Source organism: Plasmodium inui, assembly GCF_000524495.1.
Source record: "Plasmodium inui San Antonio 1 unplaced genomic scaffold supercont1.3, whole genome shotgun sequence".
Taxonomy (NCBI): domain Eukaryota; phylum Apicomplexa; class Aconoidasida; order Haemosporida; family Plasmodiidae; genus Plasmodium; species Plasmodium inui.
In genome coordinates this window covers 717909-737048 of record NW_008481837.1, presented here as the reverse complement: position 1 = coordinate 737048, position 19140 = coordinate 717909, and the positions used below count along the sequence as shown (strand labels likewise).

General features: G+C 39.6%; 6 protein-coding genes across 6 annotated transcripts; 3 read left to right on the top strand and 3 right to left on the bottom strand.

The window, feature by feature from the left end:
* Positions 1 to 68: 68 nt before the first annotated feature.
* Positions 69 to 4174, bottom strand: C922_01001 (hypothetical protein; the record flags this gene model as incomplete). The annotated part of the gene is made up of 3 exons (XM_008816610.1): positions 69 to 275; positions 382 to 432; positions 626 to 4174. The coding sequence occupies 3 exons, from the start codon at positions 4172 to 4174 to the stop codon at positions 69 to 71; spliced, it is 3807 nt and encodes a 1268-aa protein (XP_008814832.1).
* Positions 4175 to 4969: 795 nt separating this feature from the next.
* Positions 4970 to 7072, top strand: C922_01000 (hypothetical protein; the record flags this gene model as incomplete). Its single annotated transcript, XM_008816609.1, has 1 exon — positions 4970 to 7072. One exon carries the CDS (start codon positions 4970 to 4972, stop codon positions 7070 to 7072), a length of 2103 nt encoding a protein of 700 aa, XP_008814831.1.
* A 497-nt stretch (positions 7073 to 7569) lies between these two features.
* On the bottom strand, positions 7570 to 9366 carry C922_00999 (hypothetical protein; the record flags this gene model as incomplete). Its single annotated transcript, XM_008816608.1, has 2 exons — positions 7570 to 9163; positions 9338 to 9366. 2 exons carry the CDS (start codon positions 9364 to 9366, stop codon positions 7570 to 7572), a joined length of 1623 nt encoding a protein of 540 aa, XP_008814830.1.
* A 1143-nt stretch (positions 9367 to 10509) lies between these two features.
* Positions 10510 to 12490, top strand: C922_00998 (DNA methyltransferase 1-associated protein 1; the record flags this gene model as incomplete). Its single annotated transcript, XM_008816607.1, has 5 exons — positions 10510 to 10659; positions 10874 to 11626; positions 11818 to 11990; positions 12118 to 12181; positions 12419 to 12490. The coding sequence occupies 5 exons, from the start codon at positions 10510 to 10512 to the stop codon at positions 12488 to 12490; spliced, it is 1212 nt and encodes a 403-aa protein (XP_008814829.1).
* Positions 12491 to 13436: 946 nt separating this feature from the next.
* C922_00997 (hypothetical protein) lies at positions 13437 to 14336 on the top strand (the record flags this gene model as incomplete). The annotated part of the gene is made up of 1 exon (XM_008816606.1): positions 13437 to 14336. One exon carries the CDS (start codon positions 13437 to 13439, stop codon positions 14334 to 14336), a length of 900 nt encoding a protein of 299 aa, XP_008814828.1.
* Positions 14337 to 15512: 1176 nt separating this feature from the next.
* On the bottom strand, positions 15513 to 16307 carry C922_00996 (hypothetical protein; the record flags this gene model as incomplete). The annotated part of the gene is made up of 4 exons (XM_008816605.1): positions 15513 to 15606; positions 15697 to 15771; positions 15893 to 16145; positions 16301 to 16307. 4 exons carry the CDS (start codon positions 16305 to 16307, stop codon positions 15513 to 15515), a joined length of 429 nt encoding a protein of 142 aa, XP_008814827.1.
* Positions 16308 to 19140: the final 2833 nt, after the last annotated feature.

The window sequence follows — 19140 nt, the reverse complement described above, 5'->3', positions numbered from 1 at the left end:
TTTAAAATGAAGGCAGCGGCATCCTTCCCATGATTGACAGTTCACTACATGGATTATGCGCGTGGATCCTACGCGTGCATCCTTTTCACCAAGTAGTCCTTCTTCCCCTCAGCACTTTTTAGATTATTCCAGTCCAGGTACGAGACCAAAATTAATTTGTACTTTTTGCTCAGCAAGTAATACTTTATCAGGTTTAGGGCATCGAGTTTTTCTCCTGATCTTCTCAAGTTGTTGTCGTAGTAGTAATGGTTGCTTCCGTTAATTTCTATGCATACCTACGGGGGAAAACAAAAAAGGAAAGACGTGTACAGTTGTGTGTTAACTAAACGTGTGGCGTCTTCGAAAAAAATTGTGTTCAAGTGTCCACGCCTTTTGCATTACCGAATTGTTAATGACGATATCCACGGTGTATATTCCGTCCATGAATGGGACCTTCGAGGGGAAAGGGGTGAAAAAAATGGTAAAAAAGGGGTAACAAAGCGGTAAAGAAGCAGTGAAAATTTTGTGACGAATCCTCGGAAAGCTGGTGCATGGGGAGCCACCTCCCGGACGCACAGCCCAGGTGGCTTCTCTCCTACGCCTATGCGACCGCTGCGCGAAGATGGTGCCCATTCCATTTCATTACCTCGCACTGCACATTTTTAACGCCCAGTGAAAGCACCGTGGATAGTACCTCTCTGTGAAAACTGGACGAATGTACACTAGCAAGGTCCCACTTGATTTTCATGCAACAGTTTTTTACGTAATGAATTAGCTGTTCATTTGAGGCTGCCTTATCCCCACACCTGTGCACAAACTGTGTGCAAAGATTGTACCTTTCATACCTCTTCTTTTTATAAAAATTGTTTATATACTTGACAAAAAAAGTGACGTTATTTAGGATGTGCTTGCTGCGTTCGCTTAGAAGGGTGGAAGTTTCGGGTTTTTTAACATCTGGGTTGTTTTTTAAGAATAAATTTGTACTGTTTGGAAAGCTTCGTGAACTGCTTTCTCCACCGGATTGGCCAATTAGCGCCTCCCCAATTCGTACTTGCCCTGAAACCACTTTTCCACATCCGTAGGAACTAAACAAGCGCTGCACGTACGCCCCGAAGTAGACATTAAAAATGTACACTTGGTATAAGCACTGAATTGGAAGGTACAGCGTCTCATTGGTGTCCTTTCCCCTTACTATGATGTTGTTTTTTTCACTGAAGTACCAGTAGTGGTTTTTTCTGATTGGGTTATTCATGCAGGTGAGAATGTCTTGGTGCAAATATGAGTGTTCATTTCCCTTACGTTCACCCTCATTCGGGTTGGTGTCGCCAACGCTGCGGCTGCTATCACGGGTTTGGCGGCTACTATCACTGCTTGAGCGGCTTCTACAACCGCTCAGGAGTCTTTCCCGGAAGTAACCAAACACATAGTCATGAAAACACTCCAACAATTTGTTCACATTTTTAAAATCAATTTTGTCAAAACCCAAAACTGTATAACTGCTGAGCACGTTTGGTATGACGTTGGCCATTTTGTAATTTGGGATAGCGACAAAGTTACTGATACTTTCGTTTATTTGCTTCAAAATTATTTTTAAATAGTGGACAATTTTTGCCTCGCCGAATCGTTTTGTGTCCTCGCCGTTGTACTCATTCAGGAAGATTCGGTTTGTCTCGTCTTGATAAGTGCAGCCGCGGGGAGGACCATCTTGGGGGGAAAACACCCCATCGTACATACTCAGATTAACAGCAAACACGTTAAGCTTCGATAGGGAGATGAGCAGATTGGTGTACTCGAAAAAATGCAATTCCCCCGAGTGTTCACTAATTTTTTGTAAACAAGTGCCGATCAGATCCAAATTTCGGTACCTCAGTTTGGCAAAAGAGTTTAGTAAATTTACATAAATCGTGCAAGGAATTATTTTCCTTCCTACTTGGTGCCTATTCAATATCTCCAACAACATATGAATTACATTTTTGTTTTGTCCCCTTTTGCTGTACATATTGAGCAGTAAAATGTGGACGTCAATTGGTTCTCCGTGCTCCTCGCATGCGCTATTTGGGCAATGCACATTTGGGAAATACCCACCAGTGCCTTCCCTTTCGTTCTCCCCACTGCTTCGTACCTTAAGGCGGTACTGCATAGCACCGCCAAGTTGGTAACTCCCACCGCCACGGTTAGCCAGCACCTCTTTTTTCTCACTCGAATATGTTCCATTTGTGTGTATTATAGGTAGCGTGCTATCCCGTTTCCTCTTTACATCACATTCTTCTGTTTTTTTCCTACCCCAAAGATCTGCGGTGACGCCAGATGGGGGGTGACCATCCCGGCTTCCTCCACTCAGAAGGAACTTCAACTTGGTAATTACAATACTGTCTACATACCTTTGTACCTTTTTTAAGTACAATTCTTCAAACATTGGGTTCACGAATATATTGCCTATTTGGTAGAAGAAATAAAGCAACATGCTGAGATCTTTCAAACTGCATAAGGCATAAAGTCTGTCTAAGGACATGGAGCTAACCATCTGAATGATCAGACTTGTTAGACTGCCTAAATTGTTTCTTACAACATTTGTATAAGTATCAGTTAGATGTAGTACCCTATGGTAGTTTTTACTCAACTCATTCTGCAGCTGGTACACAAAAAGAAAGCTTTTCATTATGTTCAGTACCGTATCGATGTTAAAAAGGTGCACTTTATTTTTTAAGTACAAATAGAATAAAGAATCTACTTCTCCAAAAGTACAGATGCGAATTTTGACCAACTCGGTTAAGCTTTGTAGTTCACTTGATTTATCACTTGGGCATAGCGAAGCTTCATTTGCTCTCCTTTTTAGCGTGACTTGTACATTTTGCGACAATTTAGCGCCAGGGGCTTCTTCCCCTTTGAACTCTTCCTCCTCATATTTACGGCTCAACATGTGTAAAACTTTTTCGTATATAAGATCGACAAAGTTCGTGCTCCTAACACTGCTGTGCTGACCCACATGCTGCAGAATCGCCTTCAATTTTTGCTTCTTCCCATTAGGGATAAAAGGAATTCCTTCTATCACGCTAATTATATCATCGCTTTGCAGATATTTCAGGTTCTTCCTATGGGTACTGTTAAGATGTCCTTCGTTGTGAAGTGGCCTCTCCCCTGGGACGTCTCTGCTGCTACTCATACTGATAAGGTTCCCTCTCTTTTCGAGGCCCTCGTAGTAAACCGTCACCAGCGTTAAAACCAGGTCATGCACATTGTTCATATCTGCATGTTTTTCTAAAAAAAATTTCATAATGTTTGACAGATGTATGTCACCCGGTTCGTAAAAGAAATGGAAGAGAAGGGTAACATATTTGTAGTTGCTATCAGTTCCCCTGTCTAAGTCTATGCAGTTAAAATAAAACAGAAATTTGAGCTTGTTTAGCAAGACCTTATTTGTGTGTTCCCAGCCTTTCATGGTGTTCACAATGAGGTAGATCTCGTTGAAGTTTATGTTCCTGACGAAGACTTCGCCGCGCCTTTGCCATTCCACGTCAGGCGACGCGGCAGCTGAGGTATTCCCCCTCACAACATAGTGGCCGTTTTCCTCACAGACCAGAGCATACTCGTTAAACACTGGACCCACATAGTTGGTATAAAAAATGATGTAATCAAACTTGGTGCTTAAAATGTTTACTAACGTTTCCACCACTTCACAATTTGTATACCCGAAATGACAGAACGCATGCAGAATGTAGGATATCCTCACAATGTACACATTTTCAAAGGGGTCTTTTTCTGCCTTATTTCCCTGGCATAGTGGAACTAACTCGTTAATCGTCTTCTCCAGCTTGTTCATCAGCACAACATCGCGAAGGTTATACTTCACGAGCGTTTTTAAAATGAAGTATATTTTGTTAAGGCTCCATTGTTCGTTTAGTAGTTTTACTCTGTATAGATAATTCCTAATGACATCTTCGCCGACACTACACTCAGTTACGTGTTTCAAATTTTCAAATAAATTTATAGGATCCAAATGATTGATAAAGTTTTTATTGCATAACGTTTTTAAAAAGTTTGTCCCCTTCCTGCTATCAGTTAGACCTTTCTCTTTTTTCTTCTTCTTCTTTTGTTTCGTGTGAAATGCACAGAGGTTACTTTTCCCTCCTCCACGCCTTCTTTCAAAATTCGCTAAACAGGTTGTTATAATGTTTTTCCCCTTTAATATATTCATTAAGGTGAACAGGAACTTGAGACATTATTTCCCCATCACCGTTGGTAAGAATCATTTTGGACCGTCCTCTTCCTGCAGCAGTTCTATATTTTGTTATCCCTTTCGCTTTGCATTACCTTTTTTGGATTCCTTCGCGGGGCTCATTTTCCAGCTGTTTAAAAATGGCTAGTTGGGATAAAAAATTGGAGGGAAGTTCTGTGCCAAAAAAAAGGCGCACACTAAAAGGGGAACGGGGAGATACAAAAATGTATGCAAATAAAAGCGAGTAGAGCGCAACGTTAATCCGTGCAGCACTGCAGAGCGATGTATAATACGACTCACAGTGGATGAATCTACATTCTGGGCTGCGATAAAAGGTGAGCAACACAACGGGGATGCAAAACAGGTGGTGCACCAGCAAATCTGACAATTGCTAAACGCAGCTTTCTAATGCACGTTATATGGGCACGTGACGCCGATGTGCTTCCCCAAAGATTCCATAGCCCAAATTGTGCGCAAATAGGATTATGCGCTCACCCCTTTTTAATGACAAATCGGCGCAGCGGTGAGAGCAAAACACTAATAGCGCTATGGCATTGACAAGATGACACCGGGAGGCACACAAGAAGGAGAAAAAAAGTAGGAAGAAGATGCGCGCATTCCACCCGTACAATATATAGCGGTGCGGCCCAACCTTTGGATACCTCCCCTGAAAAAGCGATTACCCTCTACATAAGCAGAGGAAAGGGCGAAACAGCATGCCCGGTTTATACGCACATATAACTACACAAATATATATATATATATAAACGTATAATGATCGTTCGTGCCTTTTTCCCCTGCGTTCTCATTTTCATTTCAACCGAGATATTCACTTGCTACAAACCAACCCGCCTTACCCGCCCGGGGGACTTCCTCTTCCGTAATAAGGGGGAAACAAAAAGGCACAGAGGAATTAGAATTACGGTTTCCAACAACCGAACAGGCGGCAGTGACGATATAGCCAATTATGCCGCTATCGAAAGAAACGTAAAATGCAGAATTGGGGTGGAAGCCCACGTGCAGCTGAGCACAAAGTGTAAAGCCTTCTGTAACTGCTTTAATGTCGCTTCTTCACATAACAATAAAACATACGAGAGGAATTATATCGATTTGTGCAATTTCTTAAAGGACAACATTTTGAAGACAGGAGATGAGGCAGCAGATTGGAATTGCCCAGGAGAGGGAACACCTCCGAGGAAGGCTCTAGGGGGGATAATTTGCGCAGAGACGAAGCGCCCCATTGGTGAAGACGCTAAGTATGCCATTAATAGGCCAAACAAACACATATGCAACAGGTGTGTAGGTGAGGTGGGCTCCCTAAGCTTACTTAACAGCACGGCTGTCTTGTTCACATACCTAATTAGCATTATTCTTAATTGCAATATAAACAATGTTGTCACTTTTGACAGAAAAATTTATAATTATTATGACTTGCCCAAAGGTTATCAGATTACGCAAAAGGAAACGCCCATCGGTTTCGATGGTTACATTTCTGTGGAGGGAAAGAAGGTTCGCATAAAGAGTGTGCACCTAGAGGAAGACACGAGCAAGTGTTTCTTGCTTCCCCGAAATGCGAGTATGCTCCATGGAGGGGGTACTACCCCCCGGGAAAGTAGCAGTGATGGGAATGTAAGTGCATTTACGGCGGCCAGTGCCATTTTGAACCTTAACAATGGTAGTGGCGCAGGGGAGAAAGACAATGGGGACATAAATGATGAATGGTCCACCAGGGACGGTGAAGAACTGGGCTCTCGTAGTTGTCACCCAGAAGATCAGCCATCCGACAGTGTTAACGAAGGAAACCATCCATCCGACAGTCCAAACGAAGTAAGCCATCTAAACAAGAAAATATTACTAGATTACAACCGCTGCGGGATCCCCCTAGCGGAAATCGTGGTCGAAGATGACTACATGAACGCAGAAGAGTGCATTAACCTACTGAAGGAGATAAAAAATAAAGTGTGTCTACTCGGGGTATGCGTTGGGAACAAGGAAAATATCAGGTCAGACATTAACATCTCTTTTGAATACGATAAGGTGAAGTACAGCCGAGTCGAAATCAAAAATGTTAACAGCTTCCGAAGAATTAAGAGTTGCATAGAGCAGGAGAAGCAAAATTTTATTAATAGAATTTTGACAAGGGGAACAGGAAAAAGCTACCACTCCAAGTCGAACGAAATGTATACAAAAAGCTACCTAGACAGTACGCACTATGTTGTCAGGAAAAAGGAAGTATACAATTATGTGCACGAGAGGAACATCCCCCAATATAAGCTTAGCAAAGATGTTATAAAACTGCTAAAATTTTATGTTAATTATAAAATAAAAATATACGAGGATGAAGTGAAGTACAACTGGTCCAAACAATATTTTTATGTCTTCCTGAATGATCCCTTTTTATACAACTATTTTAATGAATGCCTAAAATTTGAAGAAGAAAAATATGTGTCCAATTTTATAGTTAATATACTCCTCGACGTGATAAAAAAGAAAAATATGCTTTCCAAAAATGTATTAATAAAGCCGAAAAACTTTTGCTTCCTCATTAAGTATGCTATTCAGAACAACTTAGACAACACCGCTTTGAAGGCGTTCCTCTTTAACTATGTGGATGTAGGATTCGAAAATGAGCTCCTCCTCACAACATTTAAAAACGTGAGCATTGTAGAAATGGAGCAAGATTTGAAAAAACTGATTGACGATAATATACAGCATTTAAAAATCAATGGGGGGAAAACTGTCCTCAACAAGCAAAACTTTAAGAACAGAATTATAGGCCTCTTGAAGGGCCAAATGAGTCAACGTGATTCACAGGTGCACGTTAACTACAAGTCGGTGAGCGCCTTCATTGACGACTACGTAAGGAGGTTGGCTTAACGGGGGCACTTTACCACTCAGCCCTGGTTACTTCGAGGATGGCCTTGGTCACTTCGAGCATTATCAGGCATCATCCTTCTTTTTATTTTTTCCCTTTTTTTTGTTTCAAAAATTGGCCCTGTTTGCGCCCATTTATGTAAGCAAGCGGGTGCAAGTGTGGCAGACCAAGCTGCGACATCACATCAGAACGTGCGTGAATAAGAGGCGCGAGATCCGTGGGTAAGTATTGACCCAGCATATGTTTATCTAGTTACAGACCCACTTAATTATTTCGTTTAATTTGTTTTTTTTTTTTGTCGTAAATAACGCGTATGTGTGAAAAGAGGAAAATTCAAAGAATGGCTAGTTTTTTTTTTCTTAGTCAAACGTGAGTAGCATGACATAGGGGCCAAAATAATGATGACAGGGGGGTAGACCCGCCCCCCCTGCTTAGATCATGGTGCACTACTGGATGGCAGAAAGGCCCACGGCTCCACCACACATCCCGCTGGAAAATTTCAAAAAACGAAATTAAGGACATTCTTATCAGACCGGTATACAATCCTTTCCACCCTTTTTGGATTCGCTCCTTTCTTACTACCTAAGGGGGGGTAAAAAGAAAAGGTCGGATTTATATGTCGACGGATGCACAATTTTCCCCCCTTATTGAAATATAAGTGGTAAAACAGAAGAACATAATTTAAGTCAAAATGAAGGTTGTCGCTATTTAGGATAATATTTTCATTGTTCAGGTAACTGAAATTTTTCCACTGAAAAAGGGATAAATTATTAAAATAAATCTCTCTTCGGGTGAGTATGCTTCCCAGATCATACTTGGTTCCATCGAGGTAGAACAAATCGTTTAAGTAAAAAATATCATTATTTATGTTGTACGTTAAGACGAGTGGTAAGGCGACGGAGAATTTCCCATTCAGGTACACGTTTATTACTTTAATATTTATGCCATACTTTTTTAAACGTGTTGCTGCGTTCCTTTTTATGCTATTTTTATTATCTGCTTCATTTGGGATAGCCTGACCACTCCAAATGGGAATGTTATCCTGGGAAGAAAACTCACTTTTACCCCGTTCCTCACTTCTGTCAGTACACATTTCCATTTGTGAAAGATGTATGAAGTTCCCCTCCTTGATGGGATTACCCCTTGAGAGGAACAACTGTTCAGATAAGCAGAGCAACTTATTCAGATGATATTTATAATAATATTTTACGTAAAAAGGATCAACTGTTATTTTGCTTTTCTCAATTTCTAAGAATGATTTGTTCGTCGATACAAGGCTCATTACTGCTATGTCTTTCTGCAGGTGGCTCCTTATCTGCATGTACATAATATTTCGGCACAAGTAGTACACCCCTTTTATTTTCTTATAAAATGATAAAATGCGAAATTTTTTTTTGTTTACAAGAAATTTAAATAGGAACGATTTATCGCGCACATTGTTTATGTAACCTTTTTGCCTAATGTCAACATTAAGATTGCGAATAATTTTTTTTAACATGTACATAACGGTGTATTCTTTTTTGTTAACCCCCCACGTGCGGTGTGCTTCTGCCCCCTTTCGAGCATAACCATCGGTTGGAATGTCTTCACTATCCATTCCATCATAACTTGTTGTAACGTCGATTTGCTTTTCCGTTTGCTTCTCAAATTGGAGATGCCTAAACAACTCTAAAAGCGCATCTTCTCCGTACTCATTTCTCGATAAATATTTTTTTAAAAATAGTAAATAAGTGCGAATTGTGCTCTTATAAGAGTTGTTTCCCTTTTTCATTTCCCTCACCGTAAATGATATGTTGTCAGTATGTTTGTACAAAGTTACTTTCCTCAGCTGCAGTAGCAGCTTAAAAATGGTTAGTACGTCTACCAAACGGAAGTTAAGTAAGTTGTGAAAAAATATCTTCTTCTCTTCGTCTACATTAAAGGCGCATAATACACTTGGCTTCTTACTGCTTAGCGATAAACTCATTCCATTTTGAATTAAATTTTTTTTTTTTTTTTTTTGTTCTCTGAAAAAATTCGATCGTCTAGTATAAGACGTGTTGTAATTCCAATCACTTCTTCCATGGCTGCTGTTGTATTTACTTATTACTACACTTAAGAAAAATGAGCATTTTTTTTTTTCACACCAAACAGGATGTTTCTGTAATGAAATCATGAAAAGGATGATCAGCCAAAATGTGGGCGTCATCCCATGATGTTACTTTGCATCCCTGTGTTTATTTCATTTTGGTAAGCTTTCACTAATTTGATGTTTTATTTTTCCCCACCTCTTCTTCCGCTTCAACATTTCTTTCATCGTCGAAGGGCGAAGGTTGTGTTATATAAACTTGTGTTCGCGCTTTCTCTTTTTTTTTTTGTTGCACTTGTAAAAATTTACCTTTTGCATTTTTTTTCTTTTTGGAAGTCAAGCACAGAAATTGAATTGAAGAAAAAGGAACCTTTAGGGAGGCGCAAAGGAGAAAAATTGCCTGCGCTTTAAAGAATGCACGTGACTATGTACTAATCAGGAAAGTAAAAAATAGGAACGTGCATGCTTATATGTATGCTTACATGTATAGGCCTTTTTCTTGTCGACAATGTGGGGGTAGCCTAAGAAGAACATTTTCCCTTGGAAGAGTGCGATCAGGGAATCCCAACGTATCGCAGCTTCGTGTACTTTTCACAGTAATTGCTATTACCGATACTCAGTATTAATAAATGGGTTCACTTATCAATTTTGCTTTTTTTCTGCTGTTCTTTTTGCTCTTCTTTTTTTGTTGTTCCTTTTTCGCCGTTTTTTTTTTTTTTTTTGCCCATGCTAAACCACAAAAGCTTGTGTAATAGGACATTCATTTGAACGAAATCCCCGAGGGCTTGCGTGACATACACCCCCGCCACAGGGTACACTGTGCGAGTCATGCACATATACACAGTTAAACGAATGCGCTTATGTGAATTTAAATAACGATGTGCTTGTTCTAGTTTTCCTGAGTGCACAGGAAAGAAAAACGCCTTTTTTCGAGTGAAAATTGTAAAGGGTAGAAGTAGGACTGGAAGCCCCGAATGGCAGATGCCTAGACCACTGCTCTAGTCGTTCTCACTTCACCTGTGCGTCAAACATTTATAAGTACGTACAACTATCTAGACTGTCATTTTGCGTAGCATATGGTTTTACATCTTCCAAAATTGGCGCCTGCAGTTGTGCCTTTCCTTTTTTTTTTTTTTTTTTGCGTCCTTTTTCGTTTCTATATTGTGGAAGCTCGTTTGAGTTCCCCATGTGGTTGCCCTTTCCGATTAGCTCCGTTGTGCGTCCTTTTTATTTTTATTTTTTTTTGTTTATATAATGAGCATATATCCGTCTTCACTGCATATCAAGTAGAAATGCGCCGTCTCCTTTTGTCAACTACTGAGGACTCCCCCCCCCCCCTGCTTAACTTTCTTCCAAATCGAATGCTCCAAAATGAGTCACATATATGACATGCTCGGTATCAACATCGATAAAATAAAGAACAAGAAGAAACAGAAGGAAAAGAAGAGCAAACAGGAACTGAATTTTCTCAAACAAAACGACAACATGTTTTCGCTCCCCACCTCGTCAAAAACAATAAACGTAATGGCTTACTCATATAAGTGTGTAATCGTATGACCCATGCGTTTTACACATTTCTGCTATCTCGAATGTAGACACGGGTTAAAGAGCGTAACATGGACCCACGCGTGGTTTTGGTACCCCGTGTCTCCCCCCAAAATAAAGCAAACACATCTCCCAAAATGGCAATAAATAAAATCACTTTTCTTCCGTATTTCCCGTCCCCCCCCATCAGTTTAGTAGCAAAAATGTGAGCATCTGGAGACTAGTGAGCTTCAGGAACAAATGCAGAAAAGACGATTTGATCCTGAAAAAGTGGAAAAAAATTGGATACAAAAATGACAAAGGTGATAGGGGTGCCCGAGCGGATAGAACTGATAGAACTGATAGAACTGATAGAAGCGCGTTTGACGAAAACAACGTGGAGGACGATTACACCTTCGAACGATTTAATAAAAAAATAAACATCATAAAGTACACAGACGAATTCTACGAAAAAGAAATAAAAAACATGAATCCAAAATGGACAAAGGAAGAAACGGACTATTTATTCAAACTGTGTGAAAAGTATGAATGCCACTTCGTCATTGTGCACGACGTATATGATGAAAAATACAAAAGAACCATCGAAGAAATAAAGGACCGATTTTATAGCGTGTCTAAGAAAGTTATTGAAGATCTGTTTGATCAAAAAATTAAGTTAGAAGAAGCGAAAAAAATAAAAAATAATAGTGACATCCTTAAGTTAAAAGAAGCAAAAGCGAAGCACCCACTCGTAAAATTCACCTACAATATAGAGGCGGACATCGAAAGAAAAAATCTCATTCACAAAACTTATACAGTATCGAAAAAGGACGTCATGTTGGAAGAAATAACCATGGAGAATATTAAAAAATTTGAAAACAAAATTAAGCAGGAGTTGAAGAAGGCTTCGGATATGAAAAAATTGAAGAAGAGGTTTGAGCTAACCACAGAGGAGATAGTACAGGTATAGCAGAGACACCAATGCGCAGGATTAGAAGGCGCGACCAAGGCGATGCGCCGATTAAAGAACAATGAAATGGAAAATACCATCCTCCTCAATGATTATTCCCCTATATATGTTATATTCCCGCGCAAATATGCCCCCTTTTTTTTTTTTTTTTTTTTGCTATCACCACCCCCTGGCCCACCTCACAGATAAATAAATTGCCCGAGGATGACAAGGAAGAAAAAAATATATACAGCGCAAGATACTATTTTCAAAAGCTTAAAATAGATATCTCCTACTATGATAAATTAGACACCTATTTAAAGGATAACGAAATAGACAAGCCGACAATTTACACAGAAAATATATGCTTCCTATATGGGTACAACTGCATCCCGAACATTCGATTTTGTAGAATTTGCCTTTTTCTTCTTTGCATGTTCACCTTCATTTTTCTTTTTCCGTGTTCACCTCAATTTTGCTTTTTCCGTGTTCCTTTTCAAATGCAGCATTTTGCGAACGGACGTGGCGATACTGCTAAATTTGAGGAAGAAAATTGAAAAGCTAAAACAGGTAAGGGATATCACAAAGGGGCTACAACATCTTTCTGATTTTCTGGAGCTGGCATTTTGTTCAGCATCTTCGCGTTTGTTCTTTCATCCCGATGATGAATGTGTCTGCGTGTTTGAGCAACCGACAGTGCCGCTACCACCCGTAACAACGCTACCACCGGTAATAAGGCTACCACCGATAACAGCGCCACTCTCCACACCGCTTAACCATCTGTAACGATTTCCCCCCACACGCCAGGAACGCGAATTTTGGAAGACCCAGCTAAGGAGCTTGGAAGAGGAACACTTAAAAAAAAAGAACAAAGCGTGATATGTCTAATCAGTGCAGTGAAAAAATAGAGACAAAAAAAGACTTACCAAAAAAGGGATTTATTCTTTTTTTCTTTCACATGGTTATTTTTTTTATGTGGAAAATTATCAAAAAAAAAGAGAAAAATAAAGATATATATTTTTTTTTAATTTGCGGAGGAGATACACTTAAAAACGAAACCGACGTGCGCTTATTATTGCGATAAAATGTGGATATACAACCGGTGTGCACGCGTCCATGCGTGCGTGAAAATACAGCATCGCTCCATTTGAATTTCCCGTTGCAACTGCGGTTAGCGGTCGGCTGTTAAAAAACAAATTAACAAACAGGTTAGTTGTCGAACGAGGAACTTTTTGAGCGTATCCGCGTGAGGACCAAACAAAATGAGAATGCTAAAAAAATTGGGCAAAAATTGGGAAAAAATTGGGCGACCAAATGCCATAAACTAACAAGCAAGGGAGCACGGACGAAAAGTGCGATCCCCCAAAAAACATTGCAATCTTGCAGAAAGCATGCCAAGGGAAAGGAAAATGAGCCTGCGAAAAAAAACGGTAAGTGGAAGGCTCACAGAAAGAACACGGACGAAGGGTTACACGCTAACACAGCGCAACAGCGAAAGGAACCCCCGCATCATCACACGCATACCGAAACACGCCATTGGATGTACATATAGGTGTGAACCAGTGCATAAAAGGGTGAAATTCGAAGCAGGGGAAAAGCGCGATATAGGCATCTCCCACACAGCACGCAAATTAAAATAAATTTCCCCAATGCGGAGAATAACACACTCGCTATCTTACAAATAGTTGCAAACTGTAGCAGTTAAAGGGGGGGTCATTAAGGAACGTCGTTTTTTGTGTGCCGCACTTCGTTTTCCCATGGTTTCTTCACTTGGTCCGGTCCCTGCTCCCTTGCCCCTTTATTTTCTTCCCCCCTTTTCTGCGCAATGAAACTGCATGCGGAGTTCAAGCCAGATGGTATAGACGACTTTTCGCACATTTTGAAGGGGCTGAAGGAGTTCTCGTCCTTTGCCATGGAAAACTCCTTCCTGTGCTTCAAATTCTCGGAAAAATATCTGTACATATTTGGAAACGAAAAGAAGGATGTGGAAATATTTATAAAGATTAGCATGGATGATTTATTTTACGATAACTTTATTTTAAAAAGCGCAACGGACAATGAAATCATCATCCTCGTTTATATTTTCCAAATATATGACATCTTTAAGAACGTTTCAAAGAGTACAAAAATAACTATTGATTTATTTGATAAGAATGGCATATGCATTTTGCTGTTCAAGCATCAGTGCAGCGTGACGGATGCCTTAAAGAAGTTTGAATGTGGAATAGAACTTATTAACCCCTCGCTAACTGCCTTTCCAAATATGAAGGTGAATAAAAATGCTTTCTCCATTAATTGCAAGTTAAAAAAATGCTGCAAAATTTTGAATACCTACTCGAAATTTCAGTCAGACAAGGTGGAACTAAACTTCAATATTGCCAACAAACACTGTGATGCTGTTTTTCTGCTGGATTCAATTACCGCGAAGAATGTAACAACGCTGAAAAATAATTACGTACTAAAAGATTTCATGGACAAGCAAGCCAAACAGGAAAAGGACCAAAATAATGGGAAATTCCATTTGAAAAAAGTTATATATATTAAAACTTTCACGAAAGCTTTGAACATCCTCAACGAATGCAGAAATAACAAAGATGATGTTGGCATATTTAAAATTATCGTGCCTTACAAAAAATGTTGGTTTGCTTTAAAACTAGGGCAGTTCGAATCTTCTGGCAACTGGAAGGTACTTATCGTGATTACTGATCTGAGTCTAGATTTGTAACTCGCATCGGGGGTTCCAAGTGGGGAGATTTGATCTAATCCGTAAGGTTTGCCGGAGGCATAACCTTGTTTGTACGTGCATTTGCCCTATTGGGGGATTCCTTTTTTGTGGCGGTTTCTCTCCTTACGTTCTCCATCCAGTGATGTTCTTCGTTACGTGTACACCCCCGACGTGGGCATTCCACTCGCACCCAGAAGGGCCACACTTAAGTAACGTCATCTGCATCTTCACAATAGTTTGTTTATTCATGCAGTGGAACCCCTTTCATTGTGTATATTTCTTTGCATGCGGCCCTGATTCTTCGCACAAGGCTCATAATGAAAAAAAAAAGAAATGGCGAAGGGGTGGCGGGGGGGTTCTTCTCTCCGCATGATTTCATTGTACATTGGAAACTTCTTCTCCTCCACGATGAGGTATGACTCCTTCGAGGAACCATTTGAAGAAGTGCTTAACGCATTCGATGAAGTTTTTTTTTTTTTTTTCCACTTTGTGCGAGTTTTTTGTCATCCCGAATGGGAAAAAATAAATAATTAACAAAATAGAGTTCTCACAAATGACGCATTTCCCCAATTGATAGTAATCTTTTTGTTCAAAACAACACATGCACAAAAATAGGGGGTGATAGTTTTTTTAATTATGAAATGACGAAAAAAAAATAAAAAGACAAATTGCGCAGAAAGGGGAATGTGATGGGTGCTGAGGGTTGCAGACTCACCGTTGCAGATGTGCACCTGTGTACTTGGGTACTCACTTGGGTACACATTGGCGTAGTCACTTTCTAGTCCCTTCCGTTTATGCGCACGCGTGATCCCCCCCTCCCCCGTTCGCGGAGCGCCTCACAAGAACGGAAAAGATGAGCAGCATGGAAAAGAAGAAATACATAAACAACAGGGTCAGAAAGGAAGCTTGATACGTGGGTAAACTTAACGAACTCAAAAATATAGAGTAGTCATACAATGCGTGGAAGAGGGAAGAAGTGAACAGGCAGCCCAGGACGCTCAGCAAATTTGCAACACAACCTGTAAATATGCAATTGGGAGAAAAAAATGAGAAATAGAGACGCCATTATGCCTTTTTATTTTTACGCACATGTGATTGTAACACGCAGGAAGCCGTTTTTTTTGCGGAGATATACTCTGCACCTTGTAAAAATGTTATCTGTGCTTGTCCTATTTTTTAACCGTTCTTGCTTTTATGATTCACTCGCGAGGCTATATTGTAAGAAGCTACACCGGAACAGCTCATGTGGAACAGCACGCAGACCAGATTTCTACATAAAAGGAGTAAAAAAAAAAAAATAAATGAACAGGAATGGTAGACGTAACAGGATAGGCCACACATGAGGACTAAATCGTCTTACCTTAACACAATTATCGATAAGAAGTTCTGCCTTGTCGCCTGGGCAGCGTAAAGTAAGTTTTCGGTGCTGGAAAATCTGATAAATGGGGGGATGTTCATGAGAAAGAGGTGTAAACACGTGGGTCACTTAACACACATGTTGACAAAGGTGGGCAGCCGAATCAGTTGGCAATTTTTAATCAAGGTGAAGGAATAACCCGGCGGATGAGCATAAGGAAAAATATATATATTCCAGTATGTCTTCTGCGTAAATGTATCTAAATTTATCCACCCCGGTGTTCTTCTTCTCATCATGGTCTGCTTCGTGTCCCCCTTGATTTAAGAAGCTCGTGCTGTCAACGAGGGGTAATTCCACATACTCATTTTCGTTTTTTTTCTCATTCATTTGAACAAAAACCATTGGAAGAACTTTAGACCCCTCCTCCACGTACGCCACTACCAGGAAGAAGTCTGCGGGTGGGACATGCACAGGCACATACGCACCAGTGCATATAAACGTATGCATATTATACGTGTGTATTTTTATACTTAAGGGGGTGGTCGCTTCTTTGCCACTGAGTGGGGGTAGTACAGTTATACGCTTAAAGGGGCCAATGCCGGAGAACTTCTCATTTTTTCCTATATGCTATTCAAATTTATGGGCTATTTTTTTTTTTTTTTCTTCTTCTTCTTCTCCTTACAAAAAAACATCGCCAGTGAACACACAAAAAGAAGAATCCCCCTGACGTCTTTCACAAAACATATGTAACAAAAATGAAAAAAAAATAAAGAAAAGGAATATTCTAAGTTTCCCGCCAGGAAAACGGACAGAACAGCTCCGTATAATATCATTTCCACAGCATGCACAATTTTTATTCTTCTTTTTATTTGTCTTCCAAACCTGCATGGAGGGGAGAATGAAAAGAAGTCTAATATGCTTTTATGTTCACAGTTTACACGTGAGGAATGCGATGTGGCTCTGGGAAAATCCAAATGTGAGAGGAATGATGTGGGAACTTTTTTTCTAACAAGTATAGGTAAGCACAACTGGGAGAAAAGGAAAGAATTAAGCAGACGATTCCATTTTTTCCGACGGTGGCACAGGAAATGACTATAAAAAATGATAAATGAATAGTAAAAAAGTGATATAATAAAATAAAACAGCAGCAGTACGCCTTAAAGTTAAATCAAGGGGAACCCCTTCCCCCCTATCCCTTCGAGGTGTGTTATTTATGGACTAATTTATGAGGAAAGGTGAAAAATTACCAATCAGAAATGTTATGGAGAAAAAGCAGTACATCAGACGCATACACCCCGCAAGGGAAATTCTCTCTACATTTTTTGAGCCTTCCTCGCAGGAGTCGTTTGTCTACATTATGCAGGGATATTTTAGCGCAGTTAAGGAAGCGAATTAATGAATAGGCGAAACAGCGAAGGCGTGCTTAAGCAATTTGTTAGTAGGCGCTCTGTATATTGGCGAAAATACCCATCGCTTAAACAAATTTTAAACCGCATAAAAAAGACGACACACATAGGTGTCATTTTATATATGTAGAATGGTTTGTTTATTACAAGGTCTATCCTTTTTTTTTTTCTTTTTCAAACGCATTCGTTAACATTTAGTAATCACTCAATAGCTATGGACTCAACACAGAACTACTAAAAATGAACATAACGAGAAATGTGATAAATTTCTCGCGGGCATTCCTTTTCTTCCCTTCGGAAGTTGCATACGTGCGATATGGACATTTTTGCAAATGTTCCTGTTTTCATACCAATTCCTCATAATTCATCTTAAAACAGTTTGGGTGTGTAGACCTCTATTTTGAAAAGCTTTTCAGTTTTTTGCACGGGAAAGGATAAATGAACAGAGAAGAGGGAATGCAAAAATGGAATAAGTTTTGCATTCCCATCATTATGGTAGAGAATAAAAATAGCATAATTAAATAAGCAAAAAAAATTAAAAGATAAAGCATGGTAACGCAGAACTGGAAGAAATATATGTCTATCTATATACACATATGAACAGTGCGAGTGAAATGCGTTGTACCTAGTGAGACCTAACTTGCAAAGCTAGCGCAGTGTATATTTTTTTTTTCGCGCGCCACACAAATTAAGGAGTTAGTCCTGTTTTGTTTATACTATATGACATGTGCACACACACGAGAAGGAATCAAAGTGGGGGAAAAATCGGACAGAGTGGACGAAAAAATGCAAAAAAACAAAGAACCACGTTAATGCTCTTTTTACGTACATTTTGTACGTCCCTTTACAAGCAGTTCGCATTTTTCTTTTTTCGTTCTTGCGTGTAAAAAAGAAAAGAAAAACACCTATGCGAAGGTTATCAAACATGATTGTTAGTTTCTTACTGTTGGGTGACAGCGTCACGGAACATTCCAGCCACGCGCGGGAACAAACTTTTTTTCACAATTTTGTGATGACTTAGAAGTGATTCTTTGCAAGCTTAAATGTTAAAACAGTCGGATGCATAGCAGGATACACACTGCATATTCATTTTTTTCAGCCTTCCGAGTTTATTGGCAGAGAGAGGGAGGGAATATGCCCCCACAGACGGGTTAAATTAATTGCAACGCTGAGCACCTTAGATGATCGATAGAGGTAAAAATAGCTGGAGAGAAACAAAGTGACAAGCAAAGAGGAAATAAAAAGGAAATAAAGCGGGAATAAAAGAAAAGCAAAGAGGAAATAAAAAAAATCAAAGAGGAAATAAAAGAAATGAAAGAGGAAATAAAAGAAATGAAAGAGGAAATAAAAGAAAAGCAGAGAGGAAGTAAAAAATAGAAAAAGGAATAAATGCCCATTTTTCACCTCAACCAGGGCCGCAGAATTATTTACCAACAAATGGGCCCAAAGGAACCCCTATCTGGTATTTTCCTTGTACGAAAGATGCCACATGAACCATAATCTTATTTTCCAAAAACGGGTTAGGAGAAATTTGCGTTTTAAGGTAAATCCGGTTTTCATTTGTGCTTCTCTCCCATAAAACCAAAAAGGGTAGGAATTTGAAAAGAAAAGAAATGTACATAATATTTATACACGTCCTTGAGCCGAGTACAAAAAGGGTTATCCCGCTTTGCAATTCGATGTGATCTTGTGACATGCTTTTTCATTCCCTCTTTTGCATTCCGCGCGTGCGTGCGTACGCGTACATATGGTCTGCATAGGTACAGGACATAAGCTGTATGACGAATTGCCCCCATTTGTTAATCTTGGAAAGTTCAACATTTATATATTTTTTTTAAAAAAATCAAGAAAAAAAAAAAAGGTAAAATATGTAACATTCGTGGTGAAGAAAAATGTATGCTCGTGAAAAGGAGTCCTTGGAAATATTTGCCACAATTGGGATGCCAAAAAAGGTGCTCATTAATATACCGCAGGTTGTCAAACAGAGAAGCATTTTATTTCTGCTAGATATGATTCACTGAAATTTACACTTCACTAAATT